Here is a 14,066-nt window from a genome sequence, read left to right as displayed (position 1 = left end):
AGTCAGAAAGCAACGTGGGTGGGGACGTGGGTCTAAGCCATTTCGTCCTCTGAATATTCTCTCTTAAAGTTTTTGTTTGTCTTAAAGTTTTATTTTTCTGATAAAACATGCCCAGGGTAGACAATCTTGAAAATAAAGAATAGTATACAAAAGCAAATAATAATCCTATAATTGTAATTATATAAATATTATTTAGTCACAATAAACATATATATTTATGTCATATAAATAATGACTAATATATCATATATGATAATATAATTATAAGTGATTAGTTCACAGGCCAGAGTTAAATTCTGTTGGAATTTGAGTTTCGACCTTCAGTATATATATGCTGTAACATTAAATAATGAATATTCCCTAAACAATCACAAGTTCCTTGTAAGCATTCCTTATTGGTCTCCCAACATCTCGCCATAGGCTCCCTCCTAGGATCACATGTGCGTCCGCTGCACCTTCTCAGAAGCCCGTGCCCATGCCCCCAGGGTCGGACGACTTGCTGCACTGCTGCCCAGCTTGGAGGTGGACGTGAGAGGGGGTGGGGGGCAGAAACCAGGCATGTGGAGAAACAGCTCACGTGAGGAAGGAAAGGTGTGTAAAGAACATGAGCCAGTTAAGGTTGCCAGTAGGTCACCCCAACACCAGGGACAAGGGAACACACTTTGGGCACATCTTGAGCACGAGGAAGGGTGCTTCCGCTGTGGATCTTGACCCTGTTCAATGAGCCCTTCTGGTTCTGTAAAGGCCCTCACTTTTCCTTCTATGATCCATCCATCCTCAAGACCCAGCGCAAGGCTAGGAAATGGCCCTTGACTAGTGGCACACAGGAAATGTAATTTCTGAGCTCCTTTAGCACACAGTACCCTTCCACTAAAGAAGTCAGCACCTGACACTATTCTTGCTTTCTTTCCAATTTATAGATATTACCCAGCACAGAGCTTAGAATATAGCCACATCTTTGGTACACAGGTGGTAACTGACAAATTACCTTGGCAAATTTTTCAGGAATCTTTTCTGCAGGTGTTTGGGACATCTCACTGTTCATTAATTTTAGAACTCATCTGGATTGCAAGAGCTATTGCAAATACTTGCAATGACCATACCTCATTATTGCTTTTATTTTTCTGAAACTGTAAACTCAAATAATTCAGCTGAAACAAAGCATTGTAAGGCAGGAAGGAGCAGCCTCATGCTATATTTGGCGACCAACTACTCCCTCAGCCGCTCAAGTGCATGTCACTCTGTCCCCTCTGCTTTGGCCCGCACTCCATGGCTGCCCTCCACCAGGTGTGTGCACACTGCCTAATGAGCACCCAGGCTCCTTTAGAAATGGTGCAGACGGCTTCAGGAATTTCCTCTGCAGAGGCACAGAAAGGAGAAATAATGGCATTCTGCCAATGCAGTCAAACCCGAGGGGCAATGCAGAGACCAGCCAAGAGTGCTGCCCTGTGTGCATTTCACCAAGATAATAACCCCAAGATTTCAGGGATCAGAACAAAAGACCATCCTCATACCTGCAAAACATGCTATACATCCCCAATTTGTATGAATTAAAGAACTAATGTCCAAGCTTAAAAGCTCATCTGTGAATTCTTTTTGGAGTTAAAATGGTCCTGCAAGCCAAAAATATACCTCTGGGTATGCTGAAGAGTAACGCATTTCTATTTTCATTAATCACGGAGCTTTAATTCCTATATACATTGCCCACAAAAGACAAGAGAAAGGCAAAATTTTCTCCTTTTCAGTTACCATGATTTTGTTCTGTCTCCTTTGAAGTAAAACTCAAGAGTCATTCTCAACGTGTGTTCCCTTAACGATGTCCTTTAATGTAACAGTGTAATGTCCTTTGCCAACAAAACCCTCCCCAAAAAAGAAACCATTCTCTACAAATGTCATCTGCCACTTTAAGATGATGGCATAAATGTACAGAAGTTTTCAGAAGTGCCGCAGGAGAAGAAATGTGCATGTAACAAGCCAGGTTTGCTATAAATATGTCTCGCTCTTCATTATTACACCCAGAAAAGGTTCAAATGCAGCTTTTATCTAGCTCGGAAAAGCCTGTTCAGAATTCAAGCATGGAAGAAACCCTTGATGGATCCATCAGAAAAGCCAGTGACAAACTATTTTCCACCATGCTACCATCAGCATGGAGCATTTGATAGAGATGCCACTCAAGCCATGGAGCACTGCAAGGTGAATCAGGCAAAAAGGACAGAAAGAGTGCAGTCAGGATAATTCTAAAGATCAAGCTCATAAGTTGAACATTGGATGTAGGCATAGATAGTAAAACTTGAGGGTAAAATTACAGCTAAATGGCCCCAGCCACATATGAATGAACTAAGTTTTCAGGCAAACACTTTAATGCCAACGCCCAGAAATAGCCTTATAAAATTCTTTTATGGATTGCTTTTTCTTTTAATTGCTATGTGCCCATTATCTTTTTCTTAAAAAGCTAAAGTTTAAAAGATTTATATATATTAGCATTTGGATCATACTGGAAATATTTCAAAACCTGAAATTAAGAGGAAATACATTTTGGGTGGAAAACACCTTTCAAAGTCACCATTCTATGTCACTCATCTGACTGTGGCAGGCCAGAAGACCTGCCTTAATTTTGGCATCTGCATAAAATGATATTACAAGAAGACAACCGTATGAGCAAACTGTCAGGCTTACTTACAGCACTTGATAAAATGATAGTGAGACATCCTTCCATCTCAGACAGAAATCTTGCTACGGCTTCCAGCATTCTCTTCGACTACCAGTGCGTCCCCAGGAAATGCATTATTTAGAGCCCTTACTCAGGTAAGGGTTTACCTCAGGACGCATCCCTGAACCGAGGCTCTGTTCCATGATCGTGCAAAAAGCTTCAAACTCATTCTCATTCAGCAGCTGGAGTTAAGCCTCTCGGGGAGCCGGAGCCACCACGGCTGCACGTGCTATTGTAGCGCCACTGATTGACAGGGCTCCTGGTGCCACAGTCCCGGGAGTGGTCCGCCCTAATTGGTGCTCTGGAGCAGCCACGTTCTGCCCGCGGAGGTGTGCTGCAGTGCGGCTCCACCGGTCCTGCCTGTTAATGGCTTTTCAGCAGCTTTCAAATACAGCAAACTAGCTGATGAGTGGGCTGGAGGGAAGCAACTGAACGAGGGATCCTCAATCTTATTTGTGCACATTGTCCATGAGCCAAATGTGACCAGATTCCTAGCTGGGAGCAGAACTGACTATTTTTAGTTGCCACCAGTTGCTGGGTGTGAATAGGCAATGGATAGCACCATCTCAAAATAACCGCCTTTTGGAATCAGAGGTCTTTTGATCTGCCTCTAGTTAATGAAGAACTTACATTATATTTCACAACACACCTTTTTGCTTTTCTCTGTGGAATGTAAAACTTAAATTAGCCACAAAAAGCTTCTGCCTTGCGTTACAAATGTAGGATTCTGCTCCCTCTGCAGACGGCAGGGAATTTCACTGTATAACCCGGTCAAGTAAGTGACTGAATGGGAATCAGAAATGTCAGCTTATTGCAATAAAAATAAATATCATAATTATAATGCAATAACAATGTGAGCCAAAGAAAAAGGTCACATTTCAGTCATGTACAAATGCCAATTAATTTTTTTGTGTGAAGTGATACCTTTTTTGAATGATCTTCTCTACAAACAAGTTGACACAGACTGAAATTCCTGTTTCCGATTTTGAGGGCATTGGAAAGACAAGTATGAACGTGTGCATCCTTCTGTAGCAGAAGCCGAGGTCTTGGATTCTATTACTAAGCAAAACTCCAAGAGGAGGGCCTTTAATAAACACGAAGATGATGAACCAGCCTATGTCACTGTAACTATTTTAGTTCTATGATGCAGAAGAACAAGTTCAAGATTTGAAACAGAATGGCCTGAGTTCAAGTCTTACCAGAGTGTCAACCTGGACAAATAATTTAACCTCCCAGAGACCCAGTTTCCTCATCTACACATGGGAGGTACAATTTCTGATCTTTATTCTGAAATTTAGAAAACTACATATGCAAATTCTGGTTTATATTGTGGTTGTTCAATAAAAAGTTGCCATTAGCATGAACAAGGAAACTACCATTAGCTATATATGAAGTGTCTACAATAGATGCTTTAACTTCTTTCCTGAAGAATTAGAATGAGGACTTTCAGCCATTATTAGTAATGCATATTCCTCATTTATTCATTCTACAATTAATTATTGAGACTCACTGTTATGCAAATCACCATTAAAAGTGCTTTTCAGAAATAAAAATATGCCTAAAAGTAAAGGGGTATGTGGTCTATTATTTAGGGTTTCTTTGTGTGCTTTGAAATGTTCCCATACAAAACTGTATGAGTCAACTACTTATGTCTGTTATCCAAATAACCAAAAGAGGGTAAGGCTCTGTTTCCTCTGACCTCAGTACAAGTCTTCACACACCCAGGCAGTAATTGTGAGTGGGTGTGAATGCTGACCAGGGTTTCTCTGGGCAAGGTGCTACCCATCGAAGTATCCCTGTCTTCTTCTCTTAACACAAAGATATGTTGTCTACATGTACACCCTCCTTAAATACAGGAATTTCTTCATTTTCTAGAAATTGCATGCCTCCACATAATACATACTCAACAAACATCTAGAGACAACTGAGTTGTATAACACCATTTACCATTTACAAGGAAAAATAATAATAATAATTCATGAGACTCAGAGAAACAGGGTGTGTGCTTGGCAAAGAAAATATGACTGATTTGAGCCCTAGAGATCTGTTATTAAATAACTCAAACTCTCGGCCTTGTAAGAATTCTGGCCAAAGTCCCGGAGGAGAAGTACTCCAGGGGACTCATGACCAAATGTGTCCACTATGCATTTATTCACTTAGCCCATAAATATTTGGAAAGTCATCATTTTTTGCTACTTGAAATACATCAGGAAGGATGACTCTATGCCTGCCTTCAAAGTGCATGTAGTCTAGTAAAACATTAACTATCAGGCCAGCACAATAGTGCAACTAGACATTACAAGACCAGAACATGGACTTTGGAAGCAACCTGGAGAATAACACATGGTCCACTTTAGTTAAGAAGGCTACCCGGGGAAGTTTATTCTTAGCTTTACTGAAATATTCAAAGTCTGTTTCATATGCGTGAGTGGCTTCTGCATGCAATTCCCCCAGATGAAGAGGGTCTCATCTTCTTCCCTCTGGAAACCACATACTTGGGCTCAAAACCCTGGCAGAACTACACTGAACCACAGAGATATACATCTTCATGTGTCTCATTACAAAAATTAGTTTCTACTGCAGACACTAATGCAGAGGGAAAATGAATTTGGCTCCATTAACTTTACTCCCTTCATAAAGTAGAAAAATAATGGCAATTTAAAATTGATTAAAATATCTTGATTTCTGCCCATCCCTAGAATACTCAACTCAGTGTTAGGACATCACATTGATCATGTTGGGGTTCTTTGAATCTGATATTTTAAATATATATCAGAGTTGGTGATGATAACAGCAAGAAAAGACCTAGCTGGGTTAACTATATTGTTTGTAATTTCAAATGCATTTGAAAGGAGTTGTTTTTCAATGCTATAGAATTTAACACACTAAAAAAGCACAAGTACTTTTATTATCTTCCAGAATTTATACAATGAATAATTGTTCTCAGGGAATGTCATACACAGTATTTCAAAAGCAATTTGAAATAATAAATTCCTTTTTCTCTGTTATACATCAAACAGCTGCTCATTATTTCCTCTATTTCTGATTTTAAAAATGTGATTTTTTTTCCTTTTAAATGTTAGCATCATTATACACCAGATTTTTTCAAATAAGTCTGAATTATTTCCCAGCCAAAAAAAGGAAATATGAAACTGGAATGATTTCTAGTGACAGACACATTTAAAAATTGCACACTGGCTTACTATTAAAGATCTTTAAAAATGGGATATGTCTGATACACAGCTTCAAAATAGTTTTTCTAATAAAAGCTCACAGGTGAGGCACGACTCCATGTAGACCCTATTTGGGAGATCTATTGTGCCAGTCTTTTCATAGATAATTCCTAAATCTAATAGTCCAATATTTTTTTCACACTTGATTAAGTGATAAAATTAAACTCTAGTTTACAAACACCACTAGGTCAAATAGCATGCATATACATAGTAGGTTACTATAAAAGTCCCAAATGAGACTAATACACACACATACAAATTGTCTGGAATGCAATCAAAGTCCAGGACATAGGCATTTGTTCTGGGAATAGATTGCAGTTTATAAAAATTAGACTTCCATGAAGTAAATCACACACAGGTTTAGGGGCCTTGATCCACAAGTGAGCCCCACAAAATGGCTGGGAATTGTTTATAGTATCACCTGGCACAAATACAGAATGTTTCTGGATGGGTGGAGTCAAGATCTTCTCTGCTGAGAACAATACTCTGGTTTAATAATTTAGGGCCCTAAAGCATAAATGGTCCTTTTCTGGAGGCTGTAGAGCAGGAAAGACCTGAGTTCAAGAAGAAAAGGCATAAATAACCTCAGTTCTGGCTAGACACTCAGTCTCACTGGTCATTCCAGGCGCCTCAGGACCTGGATCAAGCAAGCCTTGCCTGACGGTGAGATCCCTCCCTCTCTGATCACGTCCCCTTCCACAGTCTGCAGACTGCAGGAGCCGATCTGGGTTTCCCCCAGTCTGTTAAACCACAGGCCATCAGATTCAGGACTCCTCACCTTCAAACAGCCTCACCAGCCTCCTACCAGAACAAGCAGCCATTTAACTTAGATGTAGGCAATTACGGGTGAACAGAGGAGGGACTTTACACCAAACAACTGGATGGCCAGAAACAAAGTAGAGGGTAATGTGGACTGCCCCCTCTGCATCAGCAGCAGTGTGGGCACCAATCAGCTGTGCATTGCTATAGTGCCACGTGTGAATAGGTAAAATAAGGGCTGGAGAACACCCACCGGCATTCTCACTAATATTTTCCTAGAACAGCAATGTAACGTAAAAATAGAATGCAATTTTAAAATTGCTCCACAAAAGATTGAAAATTGCTCTTAATGTAATGCAAATAGAGTAATGTAATAGCACAGTCATCTATGTGCATTGATAGGGACATATGTGCACCCCCCCACACACACACAAGCTACAGGGAATGCTTAACTCTTCCTTAAGGGGCATCTGGTTACCCACATTCCCTTTGTGATTTTCTTCTTCCTAATCAAGTGAAATGCTTTGAATTCTAGTGAGTATCAATGAAATTAGGTATCTAGGAAAGGAAATTTATAAAATATTTGCTGATGTATTCACTTGAATGCTAACAGCCACCTTGAAATCTCTCCAGCATATGTTACAACTACCTAGAATGGCTCACCCGTTTTCAGATATTGTTTCACGTAACTGAAGTTTTGACCTGAAATAAGACTGCACATATCTTAACTACAAATGAGAAATGGATAGGGTGTCTGTATAATCGTGCCTACGTTTGTGTGGATGTATGTAATATGTGCATGTATGCAAGTGGCTAATTAAGTATTCTCTGCCTGGTCTGGGGGAGTTTCAGCTTTCTGTAACCAGTGTGAGAGGCAAGGGAATGAACTCTCACTGATGAGGGGGACTACAGAGATTAGTGATCGCCTAGTAAGCAGGAAGGTGACAGGCATGGCTCAAATGGTTGGCAGATCTACATGCAACTGTTACCTAGAAGACAATACTGAAGTATTTTGATGACCTAAAATATCATCTCTATTTTCCTGGAGAGCTCTAAGTCAATTAAATTTGGAGCTTCTCCTTCATGTTTTCCTAATGGACATGCATTCTTTTAAAAAATATTATCTCCTCAGTTGAATCATGTCCTCATTGACGATTTAACCACCTCTGCACTTATCTGCATACACACTGAGTTACTTACTTAATTTCTATGCATCCTTTGAAATTCGCATCAAGCCCATTTAACCTGCAAACTCTTCTTGATTTATTTTGGCCAAAATTAGTCCTGGCCTTAACTGAACCTTCTACTCACTTTTCCACACTCCAGTCAATCTGGCACCTGGTAATACTGTACTTTGCATTGTTCTTTAATTATATCACGTGGGAAGTCTCTTCTGGATGGATAACTCATCATTTAAGGTGTACACCTTCTACTTATGCTTATTTCCTATAAAGCCCAAAATATCAGTGAACCTTCGGGGCTCCCGAATGAACAAGCAGACAATTAGAATTGCTGTACAGCACCCTCTGGGACACAGCACATACTGTCTGGGGGGATATTTTATTAAATGCTGGATTACTGCGTGAAAACAATCACTGTACTTGCGAGAGAAGAAGAGGAGAGAGTGGAAGGGAAGCTTTGGCTTAAGGATGATTGCGTAAAATGTGCTGCCGAAGCCAGGGATGGCGTATAGCTCTGGGGGACTCGAGAACGATCTCCCGGAACTCATTTGCTATATTTCAGGGTGATGAAGCCGGAGTCTTTCTCCTGCCCTCTCTGGAGATGTGTTTACATCCCTCTTTCTGTCTCTATATCTGTACAGGCAGATGGGAAGATGTGCCAAAGCCTATCAAAACTTAGCGTTTTCAGATTCTGTGACCCTTCCTTACGTCCACATGAGTGAACAGGCTTGGCTATGAATCCTGTCCCAGCCGCTCCTTACAGGTCAGACTACCTGTTGGAGGTTCAAAGTCCTCAGCTGAAGAATGAACACAGTAATACCTATGGGATGGCAATCTTAGCTACAGACAAGGCACTCAGTGAGTGAGTTTCCAACCCTTATATTCACAATTTGGGCACCCTCGATGCTTCACTGTACTAATGCTATCGTTGTATTCATGAAAGTATTTATTATGTGATTTTCCCTCAGTGCAACACCACCCTTTGGTGCAGTCCTGCAGGTAACAATGGCTAGTAAAACCCATTCACAGTAAATATTTACCCCGGGTTGACTATTGGCCAGGCAGTAAACACGTAACTTGACTTCATAGGATTCCATCAACTGGAAATATTTGTTGTGCATTGTGCAAAGGACAGTTATATATCTGACCTAGACTCTGCCCTGTGGAGCTTACAAAGATTATGGAGCAGGAAGTAGGAGCTGAGGCAAGACCATGTGCAGTAATTTGAAGGCACAGGGTAATGGGACAGCCAACCCAAACTGGAGGGTTTGGAGTGTGTTTCCAAAGAAATGACACCTGAGTATCAGTGGAAAGAAATCGGGTAAAGGAGATGGGCAGAGACGGTGTCAGGGACGATGCTCATGACATGCCCAGACAGAAGAGTCTGGAGTGGCGGAAGGAGAACACGGAATGGCCCAGTGAGAGCTGAGCCCAGGGAAGTCACCAGGGGCCAGGTTGGGGGCCAGGGGTCCTGTTCCTTCCTCTGAATCATAAAGAGATGGGGGATTTGAATGCCAGTGAGGGGGATGATTAGATTTGCAACTGATGCACATCAGTCTGACTGCAGGAAGTCACTGGAGCAGGAGGACCATAGCACTGGGAAGCTACGGGGGTAATCCACGCTGGGGCAGGGCCGCTCAGGGGCCATGGCAAGTGGGAGCCAGAGATCATTCATTCCCCCACAACGGCAGAACTTCCTCCTTGCACGTCTGCTTTCTTCTTTATGAGCCCCTCTTTAGAGCTTCCCCACAGCCCTTTCCCCAGCGACCCCATAAGGGGAGACTCGATCTGACTTGATGTGCTATTTTCTTTCATTTATCTCACTTCACCAGTCCTGGAGACCTCTCATCTCGTGAAGTACAAACCCCAGAAGTTCCAACCACAGAAATGGTATCAGAATAATAAGTCTGGGCTTCCAGGAAAAGCCCCCTGACCTAGTCCTCTGTAGTATTTTCCATCACTTCTTCAGTGTATCAAAATCTCAGGTAGTCAAAATACAAATTCAAGTATTGTCATTCCCTTTAGCACTTCTAGAATAAGTATTCAGATTCACTGTAAAGAATAAATAAATTATGAATAAACTTCTTAGTGAACAGATCTAGGAAGTGACTTCTAGGTTTTCTTAAGACTTGACTTTCCATAGCAAACAATTAAAAAGTGCTTATTAAGTGCCAGGCACTATCCTAACTGCTTTGTAAGTATCCACTCATTAATGCTCATAGCAGACCTGTGCAGGTGGCATTATTATCATTTTTTAACAGGTTGAGGAAACTGAGGCACGAACAGTAGGCAAGATGTCCAAGGTCACACAGTCACAAAAACCTGTAGCTGACTCAACCAGGAACTCAGACCAGCAGCCACCCGGTCCTTAGTCACCTGCATCCCACCCCTGCTTGCTGGTGAAGCCTTTTTTGTAGGTTTTTGTAGGTTCTCAGGCATGCCAGGGCCCCCCAACCCTTAGCACATACTTCCCCTTCTGTCTGGAACATTCTTTAAGTCAACCCTACATATTATGTCCATACAGAGAGGAGGAAGGGAAGGAAGATGTGCATTGCAGAGAGAGGAAATGGTGGAGAGGGTAGGAAGGAGGGGAAGGAGTCTCCCAGGATGGAAAGTGGGGAGCTGTCTCCCCGCTCTGTCCCCCACCCTCTGGTCCCTGCTCAAGTGAGCTGCACTGACGGATCGCTGTGATGCCTTCTGCTGCATCCTGTTCCGTCTTACTTAGGTCCTACATGGGGTCCCCTTCAAAGTGCTCACAGGACACTAACATCATGCTGTTTACTCTTAGACGCTTAAGTATCCTCACAGCAGACAGGGCAATGGGCAGAGTCAGTCCACCATCAAGGTAAAGAGAAGGGAGGTGCTGAGAAAGCTTTACAGATAGGAAGCAGGGCTTACTAGAAGGAAGAGGGACACATTTTTATATAGGGATGTGAGGGGGAGAGAGGGATGGAATTCAAGATTCTTATGAAGTAGCTTAGCTGTAGAAACTTTGATAGACATTTCTTCAATTTAACATATTATAGCTGCCAGCAATCATCTATGTAAGCTGTTAATATTATGGGATTATTTCCAGAGGACAGACGATGTTCATACACATCTCTAGCCCCCAATATGGAGGTGTTAATTAAGTGGTTTAAGGTAGGACAGAGTATGATGGGTATGAAGAAATATCACAGAAATAAAAGTCTCACCCTAACCTGATAGGGGTATTTTGAGGGTGTCAAATATATGACTTCATTTACATGAAGTTCAAGAGCAGGTAAAACTAATCTATGATGATGCAAGTTTTAAAAAGTAGACCAATGGCAGGAAAGGGGCATGAGGGAACCTTGCAAAATGATGAAAATGTTCCATATTTTAATCTGGGTGGTGGTTACACAAATATAAATGTATAGAGATGTAAAATATATAAAGATTTATTGAGCTGTAAGGCTTGTGAATTTCACTGCATCCAAATCATATCTTTTATAAAGTATGGCAAAAAGTGAGACCTCCTATCAGAGCTGCAAGAGATACAGCAAAAGAAAGGTATCCAAGGGATATAAACTAAGGCACCTCATTCTACATTTACTCAATCAACAACCACTGACTGACAGGCTGCATGTATTATATAGATGCACACATATTAATAAGTAGTCACTACCCCTAGAGTGATTGTCTATCAGAGTAAATACCCATGATATATATCAGGCAATTATACATGATACAGTCAAGGCAAAGATAAACTACACGCAGGACATCATCGAAGCCCAGAGGTGAGTATCAGTCAGGGAGGGGTGCTCAGGAAGGGGTGAGCAGAGCCTGTTCCCAGGAGGAGGTGCCATCAGGCATTGGGCTGCTGTGGGCCCGTTGGTATTCTGGAACATTACGTTGCAGAGAAAAGGTGCCAAGAGCTGACTGTGTAGACGCGAGCAGGGGCAAATCAAAAGGACACTGAGAATGGTATAAAGAGCCTCATCACCTCAGCCAGGTTCCTGGACTCCCGCCAACCCCCGCAGACCCTTGGGAGGCTGTCCAGAGCTGTTCAAAGGGGGCCCCGACCTAAATATTAAGACCTGTCCAGACGCTGACGGAGAGTGGTTAGCAGATTTTAGACAAAGGAGCTAAATCATGAGACTCTGGGAAGAACAGATCTGAGGGCAACAAGCTGGGCAGCAGGGAAGTGAACAAAGGCTCTTCTGATGGTCTAAGCCACAGGCAGCGAGGGCTTGAAGCAGTCCCGACGACGGGAGCAGAGCAGACCTCGTAGGCTCTCAGGAGGCAGTGGTGCAGCTGGCTGGGCGCGCGGGGAGATGCAGCGTGGAGGAGAAAGGGGAAAAGACCGGCTCCCGGTCTCTAGCAACTTGTGGGTTTGGTGAGGTCGTCAGTGGGGCCAGGGGGCAGCAGGGTATGGGCAGGGGAGGACGGGAGGGTGGAGAGGGGAGAAGTAGTTTTGGTTTCGGGGAAAAGCAGTAAGTAAGGAAATGTCCACAACAGAATAAAGCATTCATATAGGAGGTGTTCAAAATGTTCTGTGCCTCAATCCCCATAAAACCATCATTTGTTAATTCAACAAATATTTATGGGGCTTCTGCTGTGCACGGGGCCGATACTGGTACTGGGGACAACACAGTTTGGTGTGGACATGGATTCTGGTGTCCATTCTCATCTTATTTCATGTATCCCTTAACACCTGGTTTTATGGGGTCTATACCACGGGCAGGTGCCAGGTCCTGAGGCCCAACCACAGCACAGATAAAGCTCCTGACAATGTGGAGCTTCAGTTTAAAAGAGGGGTCGTGGGGAAGCAGGACTGGTGAGTGCCACAGAGGGAAGGAGCGGAAGGCCCCCGAGGCACACCACTCACTTGTGATTATCCATGAAAGCTGAAGATACGCAGACGCTCCAACCTGAAGAGGTGTGTGCCTAAGAACGCCAGGACGTGGGCACAAACATGATGCCCGAGGACTGTGTGCAGTTGCCTCAAATGGGAACAAATCAGTTATCCCCCAGGGGGACGGACAAATTCTGGGACACTCAACAAACATACACATTCTATTCAACAAAAGGTAATGAAATGGAGCTACACAGTAACATGGGTACATCTTATATTTACTAATATGATTCCGTGCATAAAAGAGTGCATTGGGCAATATAATAATATGAATTAGTGTAAATTTCCAAACAGGGTAAACTAAATTACTTCCCTGGATTTTTTGAATTCATAGTTAATAAAATGCAAAGGAGAAAATTAGGCAGCCTCAAGTCGATTGAGGAGGTAGGTTTTAAGAAGTTGGGGTGCATTCAAGGACAGTGGTTTGAGTGACAGCAGCAGACAAGACCGTCAGGCCTGCCTGGGACACCTGGGGCAGGTGAGGGCTTCAGGTAACAGGAAGAGCTCAGTTGCAAAGAGGGTCAGTGTTAGGGTTGTTGGTTGAACTTTCAGGAAATGGTCCAGTAGGAAAATGAGATACTTGGATCTACACAGATCTTAGGAGGGCCACCTGGATTGGCAATAGGTTTTTATCTGAAATCACCATTTGACAGGCATTCTTTGGTGTCTTGGACCCACTCCAATGTGTGTGCAGGGGTCAGGGGGGAGGCTTCCCACACAGCACCAAGCAGTTCTCCAGACCCCAGCTGGGTGGCCTACCATTCAACTTAATTCAACCAATTCCGACACTAAGTACTCGGAGTGGGGGTCAGATCCCACAGGTCGAGGGCTTGTGCCATGAGATGGCTCCCCGTTCCCACCAACTTCGAATGCCAGAAGCAAGCCCAGGCTGTTACCTGTGCTTCTGACCACTGGCTATAAAGTGGAGGTTCCAAGACCCCTTCCTCAGGCTCACAGAGCAGAAACATATCCCTTACTAGATACTGGTTTATTATAAAAGGATAACTCGGGAACAGCCAGAGGGGAAGAGATGCGTGGGGCAAGGGACAGGGACAGGGCATGCAGCCTCCATGCTCCCTTAGGTGTGCCATTCTCCCCAAACCTCCATGCACTAGACAACCCAGAAGTTCTCTGAGCCCTAACCCTTTGCGTTTTTACGGAAGCCTTGTCACATAGGCATAATTGATTAAACATTGGCCACTGGCAACCAATTCGACCTCCAGTCCCTCTCCCCTCCCAGGAGGTCAGAGGCTAAGCCTGGAAGTCCCAGCCCTCTGGTCCCATGGTGGGCTCCCTGGCAATCAGCC

At 43.1% G+C, this 14,066-nt stretch overlaps 1 protein-coding gene across 6 annotated transcripts in view; it reads right to left on the bottom strand.

Annotated features, from left to right (window-relative positions):
- The window catches only part of MYO16 (myosin XVI), a 570,453-nt gene that overhangs the window by 465,746 nt on the left and 90,641 nt on the right, over nt 1-14,066 (bottom strand). For 3 of the 6 annotated variants that reach the window (XM_036893690.2, XM_057494603.1, XM_057494604.1), the window contains exon 1: nt 2,681-4,175. The exons of 1 other annotated variant lie outside the window; for it this stretch is intronic. In XM_036893690.2, coding sequence (XP_036749585.2) covers nt 2,681-2,708 — 28 coding nt within the window. In that variant the 5' untranslated portion in view covers nt 2,709-4,175. Of the gene's footprint in view, nt 1-2,680; nt 4,178-14,066 lie in introns of those variants that run through there. 2 more of the 6 variants (XM_057494602.1, XM_057494601.1) reach the window with 2 other exon arrangements.

The sequence above is a fragment of the Manis pentadactyla genome, chromosome 17 (assembly GCF_030020395.1).
Source record: "Manis pentadactyla isolate mManPen7 chromosome 17, mManPen7.hap1, whole genome shotgun sequence".
Lineage (NCBI taxonomy): Eukaryota > Metazoa > Chordata > Mammalia > Pholidota > Manidae > Manis > Manis pentadactyla.
The sequence above is the reverse complement of the archived record's forward strand: the minus strand, read 5'-3'. Positions and strand labels throughout refer to the sequence as shown.